Genomic DNA, 26,431 nt, shown 5'->3' on the forward strand with positions numbered 1-26,431 from the left:
ATTGTCTATATGACTCACATATTGCGTTTATAGACATGCTAAAACTGTGTGGCTTTCTTGAGTCATTTAAAAAAGGAGGCTTTGAAACCTATTTAGAAAGCCTCTTTAGAAAAGACAATTTAGAAGACTATATAAGCTCCCATGTAATTATAGTGAAATCTTGAAATCTTCTGTCTTTAGTTTCTTTGCTTCTCTTCTATGTCCTTTGCCTTTTTGGTGTGTAACACCATCCCTTTTTTGTGACCTTGCTTTTTCACAGGTAAGTAAACCTCACCCCAGTGCAGGAGGGCTTCTAATGGAGGCACATGGCTCTGGGCAGTCCCTGCCCCCCCACGTCAGTCCTGGTGGCCAAGATGATGAACAGTCAAACCCTGCTAAGAGGAAGAGGACTTCCAGTCCTGCTAAGGTATTTGGTAGACTTTTCCTGAAGTTTTACCTCCTCACCTTCTTAAAATCGCGTTCTTAGTATGTGAATGGTTATATTACATTTCTCCTGTGTGACTTCTTCTTACAAATGTCATCAATAAAATAGCTGGTCAATGGCCGAAATAAGACGTTACATGTTTGTGTTTTATTTGCAGAGTATTGCAGCGTGGGGCAATAACCCAGCCGAGCAACAAACTCCAAACTGGCACCTATCACCACAAAAACTACAAGTGAGCAGCCTTGGTTGTTCCTTCTCCAAAGGCGCTTCTCTTTGACAGAAGTGTGATTTTTTTCAGTCGAGCAGTTATGCCTAAATGACAGAAAAAAACATGACTAGGTGTCAGACTTAATATTGGGGACATATTCAGTTTTACTCAAAAAGTCACTTTACCGTCTTGCTTCTTTAGAACAACTTAAAGGTGCATTAGTCAAGGTTAGTAAAGATTAGGTCTCAGGCTAATGTACAAAGCCATGCCTCTAGAATCTGTAATGGCCAGCAGAGTTCAATTAGAGTTAGCATTATCAAGAATTGTCATGCCGTCATTTTCAATCAGTGAAGTAGGAAGTAAGCAGTAAGGGTATCGCTTTACTCTATCATTTAGCTGTAGGTGATAAAAGTACATAACGTTTGTTGTACGATATTAAGAAAGTAAATACATTCCTAGCTGGCATTATGCTAATGTTGCTTGATAGGAGACCCATATACTCAATATAGCCTACATCTCATCAGCGGAGTTGACGTCTGTGGTCCTCTGTTGTAGCTAAAACAACAGTTTGCCAGAATGGCTGTGCTTGCTTTCAGAAATCTAGCAAGAGGATAAGCATCAACAGAGGGCTACAGCACAGTGCTCCCTTTGGCACGTTCATTTATTGCGCTTGGCAGTTTCTGATGGAAATCTGTGACAGTTTATGCCATTACATTTCCCTCATCCAGAGCGACTTATGGTCTAATCATGTTACCCAAGTACTCTTCTTGGTACAGTGGCATTCTTGCCAGAGTGGACATTAAACACCCATGTCTCTAGTGTTTCCTGGTATTAGCATTTCAGCCTGACCTGTGGTTTCGCACATTCGACCATTGAACTGCTTGATAGCCGAATTATAACACTATAAATACATGAAATTCTGGATTCTGGAGGCTGTGGGCCAAGCCTCACACTTAATAATCAATCCCTGGTGCAGAACTATGTTCGATTTTGTATTTGCAAAAATTCTAAAATATTTCATACTTCAATATTTCAATTAACATGTTAAAAAAATTTTGTTGCAATTCTGAAGGTGGAAATACCTTGTTATTGAAAGGAGTCAGAGGAGAATGGTCAGACTGGTTTGAGCTGACAGAAAGGCTATGGTATCTCAAATAACCATTCTGTGGGGGCAGTCGTGGATAGAGAGTCGGACTTGCAACCTGAAGGTTGTGGGTTCAAGTCTCAGGTCCGTCAGGGATTGTAGGTGGGGGGAGTGAATGACCAGTGCTGTCTTCCACCCTCAATACCACGACTGAGGTGAGACCCTTGAGCAAGGCACCGAACCCCCCGCTGCTCCCCGGGCGCCGCAGCAAAAAAAAGGCTGCCCGCTGCTCCGGGTGTGTGTTCACGGTGTGCGTGTATGTGTTCACTACTGTGTGTGTGCACTTGGATGGGTTAAATGCAGAGCACAAATTCTGAGTATGGGTCACCATACTTGGCCACAAGTCACTTCACTTCACTTCACTAGAAAAGCATCTCGGAATGCTCAGGGCTACAACAGCAGAGGAACACATCAGGTTGTAATCTATGGAACAAACCTGCTTAGTAGCTGACAGCGTTTGCCCGATTAGCTTTATGAGTTGTGAAGTTTAAGAAGGATTGTTCAAAAATCCATAATGGCAACAATCGCCACTGCACACAAAAAAGTGTGAGTCAGTTTTTCTCAGTCCCTAACCAGAGATTGAGTAACTCAAAATCAAAGACTGACAGCGAGACTCGGCCCATCACCTACTTAGAAAGAGCTGTTTATCCACCATCCTGTGAACTACAGCTTGTAGATGAAGCTAGCCCAATCTTGCTTTGTTGCGTTTGGCGAGAACCTTGCAGATCAATGCAGGAAAAACAGTTTTGGAAGCTCCTGTCACTTTACCACCATAGTAATGTCTTTAAGGTTGCCGTCAGTGAATATGCTGTAAACGTTCCTAAGATTTTAGCAGTAATTTGTTTCAAGTGTTTATATGCGCTAATCTGATTTCTTTTTAAATGACCTGCACTTCGGCAGTTTGGATCCCACCATGAAGCCCAGCGAATCAGACATTACTTTAACAATGAGTTGTTTATTTGTAGTTTTGTAGCAAATTGCATATAATACTGCTCTATATTGTGGTGTCTGCTGTGTTTAATGCTGCTTACAGCAGATCCCTATGCTGTTATGTTTGATGTAGATGTAGAAATGTTTAAACTGGACCTTCCTTAATGCAACAGCTGTAGCATTACCGTTCTCATCTACTGGCAGTAGGGTTAAGGGTACTAAGTGTTTAGGCAGAGCAGATTTAATCTCTTTTCTTCCATGTTGAAAAAATGGTATTTCAAATGCATTGATTGTGAGACATGAAGTAGACATACACTTTCATTGTAGCCCATCTAGATAGCCCATCTACAAAGACAAAATAAAGCTAATAAGAAGTATAGCGAGAAAGAAAAGAGCCACATCGGCCAAAAAATTTTACAGACCAAAATGTACATCATGAGACCTTTTTTAACAATTAGTTCAGTACAGCAATGCAGTCAGATCACACATAATGTAATTTATTATCTCAGACCACTTTTCTGTGTATGAGTGAAGTGCTTTCCCTTCCTGATTTTTTTTCTCTTTTTTTTTTTTTTTCCCCCCAGCTGTTGGAGCAGTTGCGGGCTAACAGAGCAAGTCTGAAGCCAGTGCAGTTGCAGATATTAGAACAGCTGGAAGCTCAGCTATCAACAATGCAGCTGCACCAGCAACAGGTTTACAAATGCTTTGACCATTGCACTTTTCTCGAGTTTCCACCCAGAAACAATACACTATGTGAGCATGCATCAGGTGTAAAAGTGTGCATTGATTATTAAGGGAACATACTGGAAGTTGCTCTGCTGCTCATGATATTTCTGGTGTAAAATGAGCTTAAACGTACCACCTTGTCCTTCGAACAGTAAACGTTCAAATGTAAATCGCATCACAAAGTTTTCTGTCTGCACTTGAAAGTCAAAGGGTCAGGAAAATAAATGTTGCAATATCTAGTAATGAGGTGTCCTTGAAAAATAACAAAATCAAAAAATGTACTTAAAAGTGGAAGTAAAATGGAAGTTTCTCTAATCATTTTACAATATATGGTTAAAAGAATGTGGTCACCCCTGCTAATTATTGATGAAATGTGTGCTTCCTTATGATGGTTGTTGAAGTTAGAGTGTGGGAAGGCGATAGAATTGCTAGACGTTTCAGTGACATGCCGTCTTTGTGGTCTCTAAGTACTCCAGTATAGAATATAAATCACTCATTTTCATATTGGAAAAATGGTTAAACTGTACGAACCCTGAAATGTAAACATAAAACTACAGACTACGTGTCATTTTTTCCACTTCAGACTGATCTTTGTTGTTCATAAGCAATTTCATAAGTGAAGTGCTTCTCCATTTTTCCCTTTTGCCTGTTCACTTTCTTCAAAATGGGTGAGTATTAGTAAATAATATAGTCAGTCATCAATCAGTCATTTAGATTTTAGAGCCAAAGCTATCCATTTTATAATAGCTATTATACCTGGCAACTTTAATTGTATTGACAAGGACATTTCCAAACTAACACAGGCTATGAAATTTTGCTGTTTGTTTTCCATCAAAATAGCTATGAAATAGCTTATAGATTATTGTTATTATTAATGGGATACAGGTATTTCAATTGAACATTTCTGTATAGAATAGTTAAGGATTTTGCCGTTTTCACTTGTATTTTGTTCCTTATGAAATACCCTTCGTTTCTGGTTTTTTGTTTTATTCCTCAGACTGGTTTGGAGCTCTGATAATGGCCATTTTTACTGGACATCTTTTAAATCATTCAAATTTTAGAAAATATGAGATTCTCATTATCACACTATCTCCAGTTTGTAGTATTTACAAGTGTTCAACCAGGTGGTGGAGGCAGTATATTTTTAGGTTGTCCGTCTGTACATCCATCTGAGATTCTGGTTGATGCAGTGTCAAGAATGAGTGGTTGAATGTTTGCAGGATTTATATGGAATAAGCACAGAAACCAGCAGCTGAACTGATTAGATTTTGGAATTGATCCAAACAGGGTTAAGGTCACAGCAAGGTAAAATGTCTGAAATAGATTTTCTTCAACAGCTCCTTCCTATTTGAAATATTTTAAGGGTATTTCAGGCACACATATTAGTAACAAGAAGGGCAAGACTCGTTGGCGGTGGAGGCATCCCAGTCGATGCCATTAGCGTCAAGTTCTGTTTGTTTCTTCTGTTAATGTAATGAACCTGTGCAGGCAGATAGATCAAATATTTATGGTCAGATCATTTATACTCTCTGTATATGTTTGTTTTATCTGTAAAGATGGGACAGAATGCAGCTGGGCAGATGCGGCCCCCCCTCTCCAACGGCCCCACACCTGCTCCTTCACTGCCCCACTCTGGCAGCCCTGTGCTTCGCCCCCCCTGCGCTTCTAAGCCACTGGCCAATGGGCCACTCCCTCCTAGTCCCCAACCCTCCTCAGTTGGCAATAATCACACACCACGACCGGGAACCAATGGAGACGTGCCTTACCTGCACTCTAATGTACTACCTCACAACTGCACAAGCCTGGGTGATGCGTGGAAGAGCCAGCATCTTAGTACCACTCAGGTTTGTGTGAAGCAAGTGCTGCTCTACTGCAATTGATCTGTGTTCCTTAAGTCCTTCGTTTACAACCCCTGGCAAAAATGATGAAATCACAACACTTAGAGGTTGTTCAACCACCCTTTTTTTTATTTTATTTTAATTTTTTTTTATTATTTTTACTTTGTAGCAAATAAACAAACCACAGATATGACAGAAAACAATTTTGTTTAATAACTGAACATTCTGGCTTTATGAAACATGAAACATACTTCAAACAAATTAAATTATTGTAATTAATGGCGTATTTGTTCCAGATCAAAAATATGGAATCACTCAATGTTGAGGAGAAAATTATGGAATCACCTTGTAATTTGCATTTTTAAAACAAATACTGGCACAAGTCTAAAAATGCAAATTAGTCTTCAGTTAAAAGAGAGTGCTTACAGACCTTAACCTAATGGTCCTGCCAAGAGAGTTGTCATTTGAAACACTGGAAAGTATTATAAAACTCCTTCAAGAAGGAAATACAACACTGAGAGTGGTAAAAGGTGGTGGTTGTTCCCAGTCAGCTGTGTCTAGAATTAATTGCAAGTATAAACAAAATGGTTGTAGAACTATGACTAGTATTGCTGATGCTGTTTTCTGTTTTACACAAGTAAAATATATCCCCACACTTTCTGTTTTGCAGGGGCTTCAAAAAGGCCCAGGTTCACATTGGGCAGGTCCCAATGGGGAAAGGGCGCACTCTTCCAGTGGCTGGGCTGATGGTGGTCCTCACAATCAGGTCGGACATTCCACTGCGACCCCTAGCAACTCTTCTGAGCCAGCCGTCAGTCACCCGTCCTCCCCATCCCCCTCCTCGGCTTCTTTATCAACTGCTTCCGCTCACACAGCTACCTCAGGCATTCCCCTGACCAAAGAGAGTGAGCATGCGCAGGGCAGCTGTGTCACTGCGGCCAACCACTGCAGCCCCAAGCACACATCTGGCTCGCCAGCTACCCACTCCTCAGGCAATCCACAGCTCTGTGCTCCACTGATGGGCAAGGAGAGCCTGCCAGCAAGCTCCAAGCTTAACCATGTGCACCTGGGTGCCAACTCAGCTGCTTCTTCACCCGCTTCTGCATTGTCTGCCACTTCGTCTTCACCCCACAACAACGAGCCCACAGGTAGCTTTACCAAGCCTGACTCAGCCACAGTAAATGGCAGTGCAGGAGGGGCATGTTCTGAGGACTCTCAGAGCCCACTAAAGGCTGAGCCGCCTGAGGCATATCTCAAAGCCAGCCCTCTTCTCAGAAGCGTGCACTCATCCTCCACTGTATCCATCTACCCAACTTCTTCAGACATCCTCAAAGCATGCAGGTAGGTAGGACATTTCTGTGCTTATATAAGCGTCTTCTACTGGCAGGTCGTAATTACTATTTTAAATTTACCAGATATTTATGGGCTCCAGAGCGGCACAACAGAAAAGCATTCACCCTATTATTCGTAGATCACGTGTTCGTATCCTGGCGATACCACAGCCATCCGTGGCCATCGGAGTCCGAGAGAGGAAAGTTGACTCTGCTCTCTGGGTGGGAGGGATGGCATACACTCTCTACCCGTGGGCATCTGTAAGCTCATGTATGTGGAAGAGAGTGGACAGCAGTTTCCTCTGAGGGTGTTACACTGCCCGGTGACTGAGCATGAATAGCAGTTCAAAAAGATGTGGCTGGCTGTTTTTTTGTGTCTTGGAGGAAACGTGTTAGCCTTCACCCTTCTCGGTTGGTAGCTGTCATATGATAGATCTTAGACCCACTCTGACCAGTTCATGTATCTCCACCCTTTTTGGAGAGTTACCCTCCTGTATATCTTTTTTTAAACACACTTGTTCATTGCGATTACTGTCTTTGATAAGGTGCATTTTTGGGTTTAAAATAAACTCTGTAAGAATGTTGCTCTTTAGCAGGGAGATTTTAGCAAAGAGATTTCACAGATTTCATTTTCAAAACCTTGTCTGCTAAGTGGTGTTCTTGGATAACCTATTTTCTCTGCATAGCATGGATTCTTCATCATTATGACAAGTACATAACAAATAGATGTTTTTCCATGCATTTTTACCTCACATACAACTGCAGTTTTTTTCCATGAGGCCGGGTTTGTTTATAGTAAAGTAACTTTCTCTGCACTTCCAAACACATCTGCAATAAAGACATATATATGGCTTGTGAGATAGGACAATGGCACACTACCAATCATAACTAACGTTGATTGACAATACTATCGCCCATGGCTTTGGAACGGGGTAGGCCAGTGAGGCAGGAAAGGAAGTTGGCATGGCCAGATGTACATAACACGTGTCATGTTCACATTACATCACTTTAGTGAAATTAAAAAACACAAGTGGCCTGTGGATGCTAGTTGCTAGCATTAGCATTTAGTCAGTTTTTTTTTTTTTTTTTTTTTTTAAATTACCCATTTAATTACACGTTAACAAGGTCAACAATACAATACAAGGTCAACAAAACTGAAGTCGGGGCTGTAAATAAACCTGCCAGGTTATTAGCTGTAACTAAGCTCATTAATCAATTGAAATAAAATTACATAAACTGTGCATGCATATGATTCATGATGAGCACAGGTACTTGTTGAATTCTCATGTAGAAACATAACAGACATTTAAATCATCCAACTTGACAGCCATCGCGATAGTTCAAGATAAAGCATCAACGGCCCAGGCCTAACGCAGATGTCCATATGCTGGGTCAAATGTTGTCACCTTTTGTGCACCAATTTATGAGATAACCTCTGTGTGGCAGTAGAGAAGTATGTATTAATGTTACAGCATTTTCTTTAATGTCTTTTTTGGTTTGTTCAGGAAGAATTATGCCACATAAGCACAGAAAGGAAAAACAAAGATGCAGCAGAGAATTCATTTTTCACTACAGCAGTAAAAACATGATTTTACAGAAATCATTTACATTTACAGAATGAGAACCAGTAAACTTGGTTTATTCTTATTCTAATCTTACTATTCTTATTCTTTAATTTACAGTATTATTCTAATAATGTCAATTGGTGGTGAATGTGAATATATAAAAGCACTGACAGCAGATGATACCCATGGTACTCAAGTGTATCATGATTATTAATGTACACTACATGGCAAAAAGTATGGACACTTGGCCATCACACCCATGTATGCTTTTTTTGAACATACTATTCCAGAATTATTCCCCCTTTGCTGATATAATAACTCACTCACTCTTCTGGGAAGGCTTTCCATTAGACTTTGGAAAATGGCTGTGGGGGTTAACCTATTCAGCCACAAGAGCATTAGTGAGGTCAGGCACTGATGTCAGGCGAGGAGGCCTGGGTTGCAGCATTCCCGTTCATCCCAAAGGTGTTCAGTGGGGTTGAGGTCAGTGCTTTGTGCTTGATAAAGTGTAGATGGTTAACACACACACTGTATAGGAAAATGAGCCGTTGTCTAGAACTCTAAACCTATGAGATGGGTCAACAAAAGGGCATGAATAGTGCTTAAAAATGGCAAGTATGACTGAAAAGGTTGTATCAATTCCACACTCATTAACATGCCACTATGTCTGTGTCACTGTGGTGCTGATGGTTCACCATGCAAATACTACCTGGTCAGTGGTAGCTCTAGGGAGGATTGCTACTACTAATGAAGTAGGGAGGGGCTAAGATGTGCAGGGCAACAGATGAGCTATATGTACCTGATAAAGTAGAGATACACTGTGTTTCCAGAAGTATGTGGACACCTGACCAATCATACACATATGTGCTTGTTGAACATCCCATTCCAGATCTAGTCCCCCCATTGCTGTTATAGTATCCTCCACTCTTTGTGAAGGATTCCTACTAGATTTTGTAATCTGGCTATGGGGATTTGTGCCCATTCAGCCACAAGAACATTAATAAGGTCAGGCACGGTGATGTCAGGTGACGAGGCGTGGCGTTCCAGTTCATCCCCAAGGGTTCAGGTCAGGGTTCTGTGCAGGCTACTTGATTTCTTCCACACCAACAGAGGTGGTCAGAAGAAAATGGCCAGATTGGGTCAAGCTGTCAGGAAAGATATAGTAACTCAAATAATCACTCTTTACAACCGTGCATCTTAGCATGCACAACACATCGAACTTTGAGGTGGATGGGCTACAACAGCATCGGGTTCCACTCAACAACATCGGGTTCCACTCCTGTCAGTCAAGAACAGGAATCTGAGGTTATCATGGGCACAGACTCACCCAAACTGGACAAGTATTAAAAAAAGAAAAAAAAAATCACCTTTTTCCATTCTTCAACTGTCCAGTTTTGTCGACTCTGTACCCATGATAGCCTCAGATTCCTGGTCAGATTCTTGAGGACCACATTGGGTTCCACTTTGATTTCACCTTAAAGACCACATTGGATTCCACAGGCTTATCGAAACTGGAACTATTTTGTTGATTCTGTGCCTATGATAGCCTCAGATTCTTGTTCTTTGCTGGCAGGAATGGAACCTGATGTGGTGTTCTGCTGCTGTAGCCCATCCTCCTCACGGTTTGATGTGTTGTGCATTCTGAGATGTTTTTTTCTGTTTACCATGGTTATAAAGAGTGTTTATTTGAGTTACTGTAGACTTCCTGTCAGCTCAGACCAGTCTCGTCATTCTCCTTTGATCTCTCTCATCAACAAGGTATTTCAGTCTGCAGACCCTCTGTACACAGGATGTTTTTTTTTGTTTTTCACACCATTCTGTATAAACACTAGAGACTGTTGTGTGTGAAATTCCCAGGAGATCAGCAGTTTATGAATTACTCAACCCAGCCCTTCTGGTACGAACATCCATGCAACAATCAGAGAGAGATCATAGAGATCACATATTTTTCATTCTGATGTGTGATGTGAACATCATCTGGAGCTCTTGACCTGTATCTGTGTGATTTTATTGCATTGTGCTGATCCCACATGATTGGCTGATTAGATAACTGCATGAATGTGCAGGTGTTCCTAATTAAATTATATATATTTATAATAGTCTTTTCACCCACCCCAACCACAAAGAACACATTCTAATACAGATCCCCAAATCCTGTTTTTTTGGTCATGAAATCTGTCTAACTACATTGCTTTGTAAATAACATGCAGAAATCTTGGAAAGAATGGTCTTTCAAACAACAGCATCCTGCTGGATAAGTGCCCTCCACCCCGCCTTCCTCCTCCTCCATCACCCCCTCTGCCAAAGGACAAGCTCAACCCCCCCACACCCAGCATTTACGTGAGTGCACTACCACTAATTAGTTACGCTGTATAAATGTAAGCTTTAGCACATTTTGTTTTAAATGCCTTTTGACAATTTGGTTTCTGGTTATTTATCTGTATAATCTTCATGTGTAATCTTTACAGTTGGAGAATAAGAGAGATGCATTCTTCCCTCCACTGCACCAGTTCTGCACCAACCCATCCAACCCAGTCACTGTCATCCGTGGCTTGGCAGGAGCTCTCAAATTGGGTAAAATTTATTTATTTAGTGTTTATTTAGTGTGTGTGTGTGTATGTGTATGTGTGTCTCTCTGTCTGTCTAATCATGTCCCAGAATAGATTTTTTTATATGTGCTCATTTTAGAAATTAAACATTTTAATTGCTTAATTGCATTTTACAAACACAAACAACTAAATAGTGCACGCAAATAAGAATATGCAAAAAAAAATGAGCCCAGCCCTAGGCTTAGCTCATCATAAAATGAGACACAGACATGGTCAGAGACAAGTCATAAGTCATTTACGCAAGGCTTGAGTAGTACGAATTCCATGATTGGCCACTGATAGCCAGCAGAACAATTTCAGTGCACCTTGGTATAGATTCTCCTGGCATAGAAATCTCTGGAACAGCATTGGAGGTATACATGCCATTCTGCTAAAAGATATTCCCCATTTCAGTTGGGTTGTGTTAAATTAGGTTGAGATATGGTGAGTGTGAAGGCCATGGCATATGATTTACATCATTTTCATGTTCATCAAGCCATTCCGTGAGCCCTTGTGCCCTGTGGATGGGAGCATTGTCATCCTGGAAGAGACCATTGTCATCAGGACAAAAATGTTTCATCATAGGATAAAGGTGATAAATAAGAATAAGGGGATCCAATGGATAATTGCTTAACTGTATCATGCAGTACAGCTGCCTGAAAGAATCTGCATTAGTTACATTTCTTCACTCATTTATTTAGGTTTTCCTTTTATTCTGTCACCCATCTGCATGACATATCTTGAATTTTATATGAATATAATGGTAGGTTTATTGCCCCAGTAACTAACCCTCACTGGTTCAGACTTTTCTGCACATTTATACATTTGAAACAGTAGGATCATACAGTTAAAAGTCTATAGTCCTTGTCTGTATACAGATTTTTAAAATGTTGTTTGTAGTTTGAGGATTGAGTGTTATGATGAACTATAGTGTTCTTTGCATGTAGATTACTGAGACGTAGATTACTGCATCAGATACAGGCCTGCATATTGAAGTTTTATATGTTCTTCTCCCTTTTCTCTTTGCTTATCTCTTTAGATTTAGGTCTGTTTTCCACTAAGACTCTAGTGGAGGCTAACCCAGAGCACCTGGTGGAGGTGTGGACACAGCTGTGCCAGCCAGCTGATGAAAACTGGGATGCCAGCGGCACCAGAAAGCAGTGGCGATGTGAGAGCAGCCGGTCCCTTACCACGATTGCCAAGTATGCCCAGTATCAGGCTACATCCTTCCAGGAGTCACTAAGGGTACGGTAATCACCAACAAGCATGCATAAATGCCACTGAGGACCTGTTTACAGAACATTTCTACAAAGACTAAAATACTTTCCCTGTAGAAAAATGTTAAAATAGCAACAGCTTCAGGATACTTGGACTGATACTTGGAATGTCACCACATTTGCATGTTTAGGTTGTCAAACCCAGCATTCATTAGATCCGTATCACCATGCAGTTGTTGTATTGAGTTTTACATTTAGTGTTAGTTTTTGTATTTGTAAAAATGGTACCAGTGTTTAGTGGGAAACTGGGCAAAAATTGGTTCTGGTTTTGGCCAGTGATGTCCCAAGTATGGCTTGTTCTTTGAAGACGAGTATGCTTTGGAGCTTGTTTATTGCCATAGTTGAATTCAGTTCAATAATTCAATTAAAAAAAATTTTGTTTGTTTGTTTGTTTTAAAGTATGGCAAAAACCACTTGTCATGTAGCCCTTAACACACTATTCCTGCTTGGACTTGTGATGGTGTAAGGTCCTTGGAGATAGTGGTGATTGTGATTACAGTTTGTGAATACAGTCCCTGTGTTGGAGCGACAATACGTATTGGAGTGACAAGGCCAATTCTATTGTTTTTGCTATACACTGAAGACGTTTGGGTTTGAGATCAGAAGATGAATGTGAAATGATCGATCAGATTTTTAGCTTTCATTTCCTGTTATTTACATCTAGATGTGCTAAACAACCTAGAACATGGAACTTGAAACATGTGACTGATTGGTGTTTCCCATGTGTTCCCTGATAGATTGATTGCTTAAACAATCAATAGCTCTGAATATCTACTCTTGGTTTGAGTCCTGACTTTTGCCTGTGCAAACTGCATTTGTTGAAAAGGATAAACCAGCATGAAGAACAGAGAGCTGTCTCTGAGAGAAAAGAGAGCCATTTTGCAGCTGAGAAAAGAGGGAAAATCAATCAGAGCCAACATATTAGCATTGGGTATTGCCAGTACAACAATTTGGAATGTCCTGAAAAAGAAAGAAACCACTGGTGCTAACAACCAGACATCGAACAGGTTGGCCAAAGAAGATAGCAGTTAATGACAGAAACACTGAGAGCTGTGAACAAAAGCCCAAAAACAATGGTCAGTGACATTACCAACAACCTCCACAGGGCAGGGGTGAAGGTATCACAATCCACCATTCAAAGAAGACTTTGAGAGCAGAAATATAGAGGCCATACCACAAGATGCAAATCACTCATCAGCAGTAAGAATCAGAAGGCCATATTGGAATTCACAAAGAAATATAGAGATGAGCCACAAAAGTTCTGCAACCAAGATTAATTTCTACCAAAGAAAGGCAGAAGAGTGGAGAAAGAAAGGATCTGCTCCTCATCCAAAACAAACAAGCTCATTGGTTAAGCATGGTGGGGCTAGTGTCATTATCCTGCTGAAAGAGGCCACTGCCATTAGGGAATACTGTTGCCATGAAGGGATGTACTAGGTCTACAGCAATGTTTAGGTAGGTGGTACATGTCAAAGTAACAATAACATGAATGACAGGACCCAAGGTTTACCAGCAGAACATTGCCCAGAGCATCACACTGCCTCTGCCATCTTGCCTTCTTCCCATAGTGCATCCTGGTGCCATCTCTTCCCCACGTAAGCAACGCACATGCACCCAGCAGTCCACATGATGTAAAAGAAAACATGATTCATCAGACCAGGCCACCTTCTTCCATTGCTTCCAGTTCTGATGCTCACATGCCAGTTATAGGCGCTTTTGGTGGTGGACAGGGGTCAGCATGGGCACTCTGACAGGTCTGCTGCTATGCAGCCCCATACACGGCAAGCTGTGATGCACTGTGTGTTCTGACACCTTTCTGTCATAGCCAGCATTAACTTTTTCAGCAACTTGTGCTACACTGGCTCTTCTGTGGGATCACACCAAACAGGGTAGTCTTCACTCCCCACGCTCATGAATGAGTCTTGGGCGCCCATGACCCTGGTGCTGGTTCATTGGTTGACCTTCTTTCGACCACTTTTGGTAGGTACTAACCACTGCATATCGGGAACACCCAGCAAGACCTGCCGTTTTGGAGATGCTCTGACCCAGTCGTTTAGCCATCACAATTTGGCCCTTGTCAGAGTCACTCGGATCTTTACACTTGCCCATTGTTCCTGCTTCCAAGTCATCAACTTCCAACACATCAACTTGTTCACTTGCTGCCTAATATATCCCACCCTTTGACAGGTGCCATTGTAACAAGATAAGCAATGTTATTCACTTGTTATTATTCAGTGGTTTTAATGATATGGCTCATCGGTATAAGAGTTATTTAAATTAATTTAAGACTATCTGTTATTCTTTTGCTCACCAAAAAATTAAGTGATCTGCCACCAGTGGTGCCATGTTCTAAGCTGTTTAAAACATCTTGTATATCATGATGTAAATATCAGGAAATGATATGAAACTGTGGTCTCATTCATCTTTTGATCTCAAACCCAAATGTCTTCAGTGTATAGCAAAAGCAAAAAAATTGGCCTTGCTATTCCAGTTCTTTCAGAGGGGAGTGTATAATAAATGAAATAAAGTATGAAGGTGATAAAATCAATCCTAACAAAAGAAAAACCAAAAAACAAAAGTCTTTTTATATTTTTTCTCTGATATCCAAGCCACCCTTTTCTGCTTGTTTCGGCCCGATAATGGGTATTGAATCAGTGCCATCTCTAGTTATAATTGTGTTGTATTTGTTTTTTTGTTATTCTTTTGTTTCTGTACTTTAGGAGGAGAATGAAAAAAAGGGCCAAAAGGAACTCTCAGATTCTGAAATGTCAGCATCAGAAAAGTATGTTTAATAATTATTTAGCCTGTTGCTTTTTGATTCGTTAGTTTTATTTTTGCTGTATGTCTTAATTTTTCCCTCCTCTCTTACTAGTGTTACAAGAAGACGGAAAGGTCCTTTCAAGCAAATTAAGTTTGGGACAAATATTGATGTTTCGGATGAGAAAAAGTATGTGGATCAATATATCCAAACTGTACATTTTTCAGATACCTGAAGTACACACAATATACATGGAAGCACTGAGGTGCTGACATTTGTGCACCCTCTATAGGTGGAAGCTTCAGCTACAGGAGCTGAGTAAGCTGCCTGCATTTGCTCGGGTGGTGTCTGCAGGGAACCTGCTCAGCCATGTGGGCCATACCATCCTAGGCATGAACACTGTCCAACTCTTCATGAAGGTCCCTGGTAGCAGAACACCTGGTTAGTAGCATGACATTTAGGTACACATAAACGTTCATTTGTACCTGCCTCATCTTTGATGCTTTCTTCCATTGCGACCTTTCCTGTTCATTACATCTGAAGTTTTCATGTATAAAATAAAAACTTTGCGATTTGGTTTTATGAGCTAATAATTAAACATGAATATATCCTCAGGTCATCAAGAAAATAACAATTTCTGCTCTGTCAACATCAACATTGGGCCAGGCGACTGTGAGTGGTTTGCAGTGCCTGAGCCATACTGGGGGGTAATGAGTGAGTTCTGTGAAAAGAACAACGTCAATTTCCTGATGGGTTCATGGTGGCCAAACCTGGAAGATATGTATGAGGCCAATGTTCCGGTGTACCGGTTTATCCAGCGCCCTGGAGACCTGGTTTGGCTCAACACCGGCACAGTGCACTGGGTCCAGGCCATCGGCTGGTGCAATAACATCTCCTGGAATGTGGGCCCTCTGACTGGTATGTATTCTGACTATTAAATGTATTTTCTGCTTTGTAGTGTAAATGTGCATCTTGATGCTTGAATGGGATGAAAAACTTTGTGAGATAAATCATCCACAGCAGTGCTTGATACATGTCAAGCTGTCACAAGTTAGGGAACTTGAGCAGTGGTGGCTCAGCGGTTAAGGCTCTGGGTTACTGATCAGAAGGTCGAGGGTTTAAACCAGAGAACCTCCAAGCTGCCACTGTTGGGCCCTTGAGCAAGGCTCTTAGCCCTCTTTGCTCCAGGGGTGCTGTCTCATGGCAGACCTTGCGCTGACCCTTATTCCCTAACAAGCTGGGATATGCAAAGAAAGAATTTCACTGTACTGTAATGTATATTTGACAAATAAAGGCTTCTTCTAGAACTCGCCATGGTGCTTATCTGTCATATCTGTTCTCCACAGCACATCAGTACAAACTGGCTGTGGAACGGTACGAGTGGAACAAACTCCAGACTGTCAAGTCAGCAGTTCCTATGGTGCATCTCTCCTGGAACATGGCAAGGAACATCAAAGTGTCTGACCATAAGCTCTTTGAGATGATCAAGTGAGTTTATTTTAAGCTCATTTCCATTGGCAGGTTATCCATACTGTACCCATGCTGTTTTTTGGTGACCAAAGAGTGACATGTGGGTGGGGTTGCAAAGAGTGCTGACCAATGATTGGTCAAAGGCAGCTGTAATCACCTAATTTGTCACAAGATATTTGATCTAGTAACAGTGCTATACTGTCCCATCTGATAGAAAAGAGTGAAATTCTTGTTAGGACAGGCCGTTTGACTTGTGGTGTTCTTATTTGCCTTCCCCCTATATTTCTTTAAGATACATATACACATATATGCACACACATATACACACTCCCCTCTGAAAGTATTGGAATGGCAAGGCCAATTCTATTGTTTCTGCTATACACTGAAGACATTTGGGATTGAGATTAAAAAATGATATGAGATGATAGATCAGAATTTCAGCTTTCATTTCCTGATATTTACATCTAGATGTGTTAAACAAATTAGAACAGTAAGTTTAGTGCCAGACCACTTAATTTTTAAGTGAGCCAAATTATTGGAAAAGACGGTCTTAATGTAAAGTAAATAACATTTAATATTTGGTTGAATATACCTTGCTCGCAATAACTACATCAAGCCGGTGACCCAGTGACATTACCACACTGTTGCATTCTTCTTTTCCAGGCTTGTACTGCAGATTCTTTCAGTTGTTTGTTTTGGGGAGTTTCTCCATTCAGTCTGAAGAGGGGAAATGCATGCTTATGTGGGTTAAGGTCTGGAGATTGATTTGGACAGTCTAAAAACTTCCACTCTTTTCTCTGATGAAGTCCTTGTTGTGTTGGCAGTGTGTTTTGGGTCATTGTCTTGCTGCTTTATGAAGTTCCTCCCAGTTAGATTGGATGCATTTCTCTGTAACTTGACAGACAGAATGTTTCTGTAGACTTCTGAATTCATTTTGCTGCTACCACCAGGAGTTACATCAATAAAGATTAGTGAGCCCATTCCAGAAGCAGCCATGTAAGCCCAAACCATAACTCTACTTCCACTTCGCTTATGCCATGAACTTGTATGTTTTGGATCGTGAGCAGATCCTTTCTTTCTCCACACTTTGGCCTTTCCATCACTTTGGTAGAGGTTACTCTTTGTTCCAGCACTTTTGAGGCTCATCTCTGTATTTCTTTGCGCATTCCAATCTGGCCTTCCGATTATTACTGCTGATGAGTGGTTTGCATCTTGTGGTATGGCCCGTTGGAGGCTGTTGGAGATGTCACTGACTCTTGTTTTTGGGTTTTTCTTAACAGTTCTCATAATGTTTGTCATCAAATACTGTTGTTTTCCTTGGCCGACTTGTTCGATGTCTGGTTGTTAGTACACAGTAGTTTATTTTTCAGGCCATTTCAAATTGTTGTATTGGCTATGCCCAATGCTTGTATAGTGCTAGTCCTAGGATTTTTGGCCTGTCTTGTCTGGGGTTTCTAATCATTGCTGAATTGCTTCAAAAAATATGGCTGCCTTCAGACATCTCAAATTGTTGTACTGGCTATACCCAATGCTTGTATAGTGGCTCCATCTTTTCTCAGCTTCAAAATGGCTTGCCTTTCTCCCATAAACAGATCTGATTGCCCCATAGAGCCAGGGGGTGCTCCTGCGAGATGCATGACAAATTTTGTTATTCTTACAGTTTCTCTCTGTTAACTTCTTGAAAACGAATATCAGATGAAACAAGATTCTGAACATAATGAGTCTAAACAATTATTTTTCCGTCATCGAGCTCCACCTCAGGAAACACTAAAAACTCGGCCAAAGCCGTAGCCATTGTGGACTCTGGCGACCTGCAAACTAACGCAGTGCTAAATCTTAATGAGGACACTGCTAGCATTATTAGCAAGAGCCTGGCTAGGGAGCCTGTGGCTGACCCGAACCCACTAGAGGTGATGCAGAATATGACCAACAGCATTGATAAGTTGATTGATACTAAAATCACAAGTGTTTTGATGGAGGCAATTAATAATCAATCAGCCAAGATACAGGGTATTGTGCAGCGAATTCAAGAAGCTTAGGAGAGAATTGATTCAGTGGAAACTATTGGCACCACTCATTACACGCAGATACAGCAGCTGGAAAAGCAGGTACAGGCTATGACTGAGGGATAAGAAGAATTGTAGAATCGCAGTCAGCAGAACAGTGTGTGCATTTTTGGCTTAGCAGAAGATACGGAGGGATCCAATCTAGTAACTTTCTTTGAAAAATGGATTCCAGACTATCTCAACATTAATAGTAAATCAGGGTGAGTGAAGATAGACTGAGCTCATCGCTCTCTCAGCAACAAACCCTGGCCTGATCTCCGCCCTCGCCCTGTGATTGATTGTTCTCACGACTTCACAGACAAACAGAAAGCAATGGCTGCAGCTAGTAAATGTTTCACATCCAATAAGAAACAAACTGGTGATATCAGAATTTTTTTCTTCAACTGCTACTTGGCAGTAGTGGTCTGTAAACGGAAGACATTTGATGACACGAAGGGTCGTCTGCGAGCCATGAAAATGGAATATGCGCTATTAATCCCTGCCACTCTCAGAGTAACAATTAATGGATTAATTCACAATACCAGAAGAAATGGCTGCCTTATACTCACTATCCACTTTATTAGGAAAAGTTCAAATATGTCCAAGTCTTCTTTATAAATTGTTTTGTAAATCAGCTGGTGCACTGTGTTTTTGAGGTAGTCTGAATATGGCCTGTTCTGTCCAGGTTCTGTTTGCTGCGGACACTCAAACAGTGTCAGAAGGTAAAGGAGGTGCTGCTAGCAGCAGGGAAGGAGACCATATGGCACGGAAGGAGCAGGGACGAACCTGCACGCTACTGCACCATCTGTGAGGTGGGTTTGATTGAAGTCTTTTTAGGGGTTCAAGCACCAAAGGTGCATATTTTTATTCATTTATTTAACTTTTTTTTTTAAAGGATTTTTCTTTTTCATATTATTATTATTATCATTATTATTATTATTATTATTAGGGGTCCAAGCACGTAGTGCTGGAATCCTGTTGGAATAAGATTTTTCTTCTTCATTGTCTGATTCTCTGCTGAATTGTGAAAAGATTACTGTCATGATTTTTGTACATTTGAATAACATGCGAAACCTACTTTTTCAAACTAGTCCTAGGATTTTTGGCCTGTCTTGGTACCCACCAGTGTCTGAAACTTAGTAATTATTAAAAATAAAATAAAAAAATAAAAATGTTGACATTTGTTAACACGGCTGCCACATGTGAATCAATTTTAATTCTGCTCAATCAGCTATAAATTATGATTGCTTGCCAAGGATTTATGGGAAATTTCAAAGGCATATACAGGACAAGATTTTGAGGTCATACATAGCCCCAGAGCTAAGATCAAAAATCTGTTTTTCAGGAACCGTAAAGCCAATCAGGCTAAAACTTCATAGGCTGTATCTGGGTTTCTAATCATTGCTTCCAATGCTTCCAAAAATATGGCTGCCTTCAGACAGTCAGCTTTCAGCAGGTGTTTCAAACAAACAGCATTGTAATTGTTAGGATTTTTCTTTTTTCTCCTTCTATTTCTTCAAGAACCCTCAAGAACAGTTTAGCAGTGCCTGCTTATTTATTTATTTTTGCTAATTTGCAAAATACGCGTCAAAAAAAAAAGTGTCAAACTACTCAGAAAAATGTGAAACTCAATAACTATGAAAAACATACTGATATTTGTAAACAGTATGGCCACCACATGTCTATCAATTCTATTGAAATGCAGCCTTGTTTACTCAAAGGTCTGTAACTCAGAATTCCTTGCATGGACTCGGACCAAGCTTCACAGGCATACATAAGACATTCTGATGTCATATGCAGAGTTTGGGGCATGGTCATGTATAGGGGCAGAGCTAAGGTCAGATAACTGTTTCTCAGGAACTGTAAGTGCGATCAAGCTGAAATTTGGTACGCTGCATCTTGGTTCTAATCTGCAAGTGGACTTTTGATGCTGACATGATTACTTATAAATCATGGCCATCATGGGCTAATCAGTTTTCAGCAGGCATTTCACAGGTTTACTATTGAGTTATCGTCACGAAACTTGAACGGTAGGGACCCTCTAGTACCTGATGCACTCTCACTGAAATCAACCACTGGGGTGATATTCATGTTTTTGCACACAAACATGCATATCTCTTGGAAAATAAGGAGTAGAAAGAAATTTCTTAATTTGGTTCATACAGATACAGTTCAAGAGTTTCAGTTACTGTTTACATCAAACATCAGAATGGGGGAAAAGTGTGATTCCTTTGACTTTAAACGTGGCATGGTTGTTGGTGCCAGATGGACTGGTTTCAGTATTTCAGAAACTACTGATCTCCTGGGATTTTCACACACGACAGTTTATACATATGCAAAGTTTTGGGCATGGTCATTCAAAGGAGTAGAGCTAAGGTCAGATAACTGTTTGATCACATCCGATCAAGCTGAAATTTGGTGTGGTGCATCTATCCTATGTGCAAGGAGATTTTTGATGACCTTATTACAGAAAACACATGGCTGCAATAGGCCAATCAGGTTTCAGCAGCCATTTGACAGGGTTAAAATTAAGCTATTGTCATGAAACTTGAATGGCTGGTTCAGGTAGGGACCCATTAGTATCTGATGCACTCTTACTCAGATTGGCCACTGGGGGCACTCTTCATGTTTGTGCACACAAAAACAAGCATCTCTCTTGAAAAATAAGGTGTACAGTGAAAATTCGTCTTCAGCTTAATTTGTTTGAACAAACTCTACAAAATTGCCTTATGGAACATCCGGCATTATTAGAGATAATTTGCATAATATGCGCAACCTACTTTTGTGAACTAGTCCTAGGATTTTTGGCCAACCTTAAAAAAAAAAATTGATGTTAAACTACACAGAACTGTGTGACTGTGCTGCATCTCTCTGCTAATCTATAACTGATTGGTAAAAAAATCAGTTAATTAAATGGCCACCTGCAGCCAATCAGATTTTAGCAGGCATTTCCCAATGCTAATTTACTCAGACATATCAAACTTGTTACTACTTGGGTGGATTTGCATGAAACTTGAGTGACATATTCAGAAGAAGATTCTGAGGTCAAAATCAAAGTTTTGAGTGTGATCATACAAAGGGGACAGAGCTAGGGTCAGATAGCTGTTTCTCAGGAACTGTAAGTCTGATCAAGCTGAAATTTGGTATGGAGCATCAAGGTAATTTTATGGATTTTCTGGATTTAATAAAATAATGACCTAATGAGAAAAAAAAAAAAAAAGGCATCTGTCAGCTAATCAGATTTTAGCAGGTGTTTGAAAGGGTTAACATTGAGGTATCATCACAAAACCTGGTTGGTAGGTTTGGGTCAAGACCCACTAGTATCTGAGGCAGTCTGACTCGAATAGGCCACTGGAGGGTGCTATTCATGTTTGTATACACCAAAACCAAAACATCCTACAGTGAAAAGTTTTTGTTTAATGTGTTTGTGTTTTCATTGTCTGATTCTCTGCTGAATTGTGAAAAGATTACTGTCATGATTTTTGTACATTTGAATAACATGCGAAACCTACTTTTTCAAACTAGTCCTAGGATTTTTGGCCTGTCTTGGTACCCACCAGTGTCTGAAACTTAGTAATTATTAAAAATAAAATAAAAAAATAAAAATGTTGACATTTGTTAACACGGCTGCCACATGTGAATCAATTTTAATTCTGCTCAATCAGCTATAAATTATGATTGCTTGCCAAGGATTTATGGGAAATTTCAAAGGCATATACAGGACAAGATTTTGAGGTCATACATAGCCCCAGAGCTAAGATCAAAAATCTGTTTTTCAGGAACCGTAAAGCCAATCAGGCTAAAACTTCATAGGCTGTATCTGGGTTTCTAATCATTGCTTCCAATGCTTCCAAAAATATGGCTGCCTTCAGACAGTCAGCTTTCAGCAGGTGTTTCAAACAAACAGCATTGTAATTGTTAGGATTTTTCTTTTTTCTCCTTCTATTTCTTCAAGAACCCTCAAGAACAGTTTAGCAGTGCCTGCTTATTTATTTATTTTTGCTAATTTGCAAAATACGCGTCAAAAAAAAAAGTGTCAAACTACTCAGAAAAATGTGAAACTCAATAACTATGAAAAACATACTGATATTTGTAAACAGTATGGCCACCACATGTCTATCAATTCTATTGAAATGCAGCCTTGTTTACTCAAAGGTCTGTAACTCAGAATTCCTTGCATGGACTCGGACCAAGCTTCACAGGCATACATAAGACATTCTGATGTCATATGCAGAGTTTGGGGCATGGTCATGTATAGGGGCAGAGCTAAGGTCAGATAACTGTTTCTCAGGAACTGTAAGTGCGATCAAGCTGAAATTTGGTACGCTGCATCTTGGTTCTAATCTGCAAGTGGACTTTTGATGCTGACATGATTACTTATAAATCATGGCCATCATGGGCTAATCAGTTTTCAGCAGGCATTTCACAGGTTTACTATTGAGTTATCGTCACGAAACTTGAAGCTACCACTCTAAAAACATGCCTTTTGGACACTTTAGCTTCGCCAACTTAAATTTGTGGTACTTTTATAATATGCAAAACCTACAAAACTCCTAACCTAGGATTTTTGACTAATCTTCACAGACCTGGTGTCAAACTATTCAGGAGAGTATGAAACTCAATAATTATCAAAAACATACTGACATTTGTAAACAATATGGCTGCCACATGTCAATCAATTCTAATGAGGCAGAGCCTTATTAACTCAAACAGCTGTAACTTATCATTGGTTACATGCATTTGTACGAAACTTGAAAGGTATGTAGAGGACAGGATCCTAAAGTCATTTGCAAAGTTTGGGGCATGGACATACAAAGGGGTCTAAGGTCAGATAGCTGTTTCTCAGGAACAATAAGTCCATTCGAGCTGAAATTTGGAAACGTTGAAATTTGTAAAAAGACCACATGGTAGTCAACTCAAGTGGAGTGGAGCTGGTTACTCAAATAGCTTTACTTCATGAATGCCTGCACAGAATTACACAAAGAATTCTGAGGTGATATGTGAAGTTTGGAGCACAACCATTGAAAAGGGGTGGAGTTGAGTTAAAACAGCTATTTCTCAGAAATAATTTACATTTACATTTATGGCATTTGAGAGACATTTTTATCCAGAGTGGCTTACAGAAGTGGTTTGAAGTCTCTGTCATTAAATACGTCCTGATACTGATTCACTAAGTCACGGACTAAGAATACTGTCAGTCTAAAAACTCTGTTGGGGAGGTAATACAGTAAGAAAAGCAACACTTTTTTTTTTTTTTGAAAAAGATAGTGCTTAATTAAGTACTTCAGGAAGAGGTAGGCCTTAGTCATCATTTGAAGACTGCCAGTGACTCAGCTGTTCAGACATCTAGCGGAAGTTCATTCCACCACCTAGGTGCCAGAACAGGGAAGAGTCTTGATGCACACCTTCCTTGTACCCTGAGAGATAGTGGGACCAGTCAAGCAGTGCTAGAGGTTCGGAGGGAGCGTGGTGCAGTGTGGGGTGTGATAAGTGCTTTAAGGTAGGTCAGTGCTGATCCTTTTTTGTTTTTTTTTTTTTAGGCAAGCATCAGTGTTTTAAATCTGATGCGGGCAGCTACAGGAAGTCAGTAGTGTGAGTGTAGCAATGGGGTGGTGTGGGAGAACTTAGGAAGGTTGAAAACAAGTTGTGCAGCTGCATTCTGGATCAGTTGCAGAGGTCGAATGGCGCTCAAAGGCAGACCTGCCAGGAACCAGTATTAGTCCAGTTTCGAAGTGGCCTGTGTGGATAGAAACGGACGAATCCTTCTGATGTTGTAATGGAGAATGAGCATGAGCGTTTCAGACTACCAATATGAGAGGAAAAGGACAGGTGATTGCCCATGGCTACCCAAAGGTTGTGTGCAGTGACAGAATGTGAGATCTTAGAATTCATCACTGAATTACTTCAAAACCATGGACACCTTCAGCCAGTCGGCTTTCAGCAGGCATTGCACGCATCTAGCATTTAGCTATTGTCAGAAAACTTCACAAAAATAAGTATGATCATGTATGGTCTCTTTATTGTGCTGTGTATATTGGCAAGGACTGGCCACTGGGGGCATTGTTTGCTAAGACTGCTTGGACTTCAGAGCTTGCCGCTTGTGGCCTTGTTTAGGGGTCTGATCACCGAAGATGCTGGGAACCTATTGTTTTTCTTAGGATTCTTCTTTTTCTTGTTGTTATTATCATTATTATTATTATTTTTCTCTGCTTTAACTGATCATGCAGACCAAACCGTAGGTCCTAAAGATATGCAACTTGGTTAGTACGTAGTACTCCCTCCCACTACTCAGACAAGAGAAATGAGCCAGATCGGCCTAATGGTGGCACTATAGTGAAAGGTTTTATGTTTGGCTCATATCTCGAATACCTAAATCCTCAAGAACTATTTAGCTCTGCCAACTTAGACTTTTTTTTGCTAATTTGCATAATATGCTAAACCTACTTTTGTGAATTTTTTTTTTCCGTATCTTCACAATTTTGGTGTCAAACTACTGAGAGTGAGTGTGACCCTCAATAATTATCAGAAACATGTTGACATTTGTAAACAATATGGCCACCACATGTCAATCAGTTCTAATGAGGTGGAGCCTAATTTACTTAGACAGCTCTAACTCATGGCTTTTTCCATGGATTTGCACAAAACTTGAAATATATACAGGATAATATTCATCATGTGCAAAGTTTGGGGCTTAGACAAAAGGGGCAGCGCTAAGGCCAGTTAACTGTTTCTCAAGAACCATATGTCCTACCGAGCTGAAACTTGGTACACTGTATCTATATACTAATCTACAAGTGGATGTTTGATGACCTGGTTACTTAAAAACGTGGCAGCCATCGGCCAGTCGGATTTCAGTTTGCATTTGACAGGGCTCATGTTGAGCTATTGCCACAAAACTTGAAAGTATGGTCTCTCTAAGGACCCCATAATAATCACACAGCTTGGCCTCTGGGGGGCACATATTACACCCCCCTGCTTAGGCAAATGAAATGACCCATACCCACAAGAAAATGGCACTATAATAAATTAATTTACCTTTTGGTTTACATCTTTGCAACTGTAGGGAATAGAGTAAAACTTGTTATATCAGAAGAATTCCTGAGTCCTCCTGCATTTTTTGTGCCATAGAGTGTAATTACCTTTGGCTGACAACCTTTCTGATATTTTTAATTTTCTGAAAAACATTCTTTTTCAGACTACTCCTAGGTCATCCATTAGATCATCTAGATCATCATATACAACAATCAGCCATAACGTTAAAACCACCTGCCTAAGATTGTGTAGATTCCTGTTGAGGCACCAAAACAGCTCTGACTTGTCAAGGCATGGACTCCACAAGACCTCTAAAGGTGTGCTGTGGTATCTAGCACCAAGACATTAGCAGCATCCTTTAAGTCCTGTAAGTTGCGAGGTGGGGCCTCCATGGATCGGAATTGTTTGTCCAGCACTTGCCACAGATGCTTGATCAGATTGAGATCTGGGGAAATTGAAGGCCAAGTCAACACCTTGTTCCTCAGACCATTCCTGAACAATTTTTGCAGTGCGGCAGGGTGCGTTATCGTGCTGAAAAATGCCACTGCCTTTAGGGAATACCATTGCCATGAATTGGTGTTCTTGGTCTGCAACAGTGTTTAGCTAGATGGTATGTGCCAAAATAGCTTCCAGGTGAATGCCAGGACCCAAGGTTTCCCAGCAGAACATTGCCCAGAGCATCACACTGCCTTGCACCACTTTTGGTAGGTACTAACCACTGCATACTGGGAACAGTCCTCAAGATCTGCTGTTTTGGAGATGCTCTGACCCAGTCGTCTAGCCATCACAATTTGGCCCTTGTCAAAGTCACTCAGATCCTTTTGCTTGGCCCTTTTTCTAGAACTGACTGTTCACTTGCTGCCTAATATTTACCACCTCTTGATAGGTGCCATTGTAATGAGATAATCCATGTTGTTCACTTCACCTGTCAGTGGTTTTAATGTTATGTATTGTGTATTATGATATTTAGCAAGTAGAGAGTTAGCTGACGAACATAATAAAACAATTTTTGATTGGCCAAATCATTTGGCCCTTATAGGTCAGTGAATTTTAGGCCATTGCATGTATGTACTGAAAGAGCTGCATCTTATGAAT

At 40.5% G+C, this 26,431-nt stretch overlaps 1 protein-coding gene across 3 annotated transcripts in view; it reads left to right on the top strand.

The window, feature by feature from the left end:
- kdm6al (lysine (K)-specific demethylase 6A, like) overlaps window positions 1-26,431 on the top strand; it is a 110,721-nt gene that overhangs the window by 75,848 nt on the left and 8,442 nt on the right. For all 3 annotated transcript variants that reach the window (XM_026945495.3, XM_026945496.3, XM_053227710.1), the window contains 14 exons: window positions 260-406; window positions 582-656; window positions 3,291-3,398; window positions 4,989-5,276; window positions 5,941-6,611; window positions 10,377-10,506; window positions 10,635-10,740; window positions 11,794-11,999; window positions 14,752-14,813; window positions 14,904-14,978; window positions 15,082-15,230; window positions 15,405-15,707; window positions 16,136-16,277; window positions 18,990-19,116. In XM_026945495.3, the coding sequence (XP_026801296.1) occupies window positions 260-406; window positions 582-656; window positions 3,291-3,398; window positions 4,989-5,276; window positions 5,941-6,611; window positions 10,377-10,506; window positions 10,635-10,740; window positions 11,794-11,999; window positions 14,752-14,813; window positions 14,904-14,978; window positions 15,082-15,230; window positions 15,405-15,707; window positions 16,136-16,277; window positions 18,990-19,116 (2,589 nt within the window). The remainder of the gene's footprint in view (window positions 1-259; window positions 407-581; window positions 657-3,290; window positions 3,399-4,988; window positions 5,277-5,940; window positions 6,612-10,376; window positions 10,507-10,634; window positions 10,741-11,793; window positions 12,000-14,751; window positions 14,814-14,903; window positions 14,979-15,081; window positions 15,231-15,404; window positions 15,708-16,135; window positions 16,278-18,989; window positions 19,117-26,431) is intronic.

Source organism: Pangasianodon hypophthalmus, chromosome 2 (assembly GCF_027358585.1).
Source record: "Pangasianodon hypophthalmus isolate fPanHyp1 chromosome 2, fPanHyp1.pri, whole genome shotgun sequence".
Classification (NCBI taxonomy): Eukaryota; Metazoa; Chordata; class Actinopteri; order Siluriformes; family Pangasiidae; genus Pangasianodon; species Pangasianodon hypophthalmus.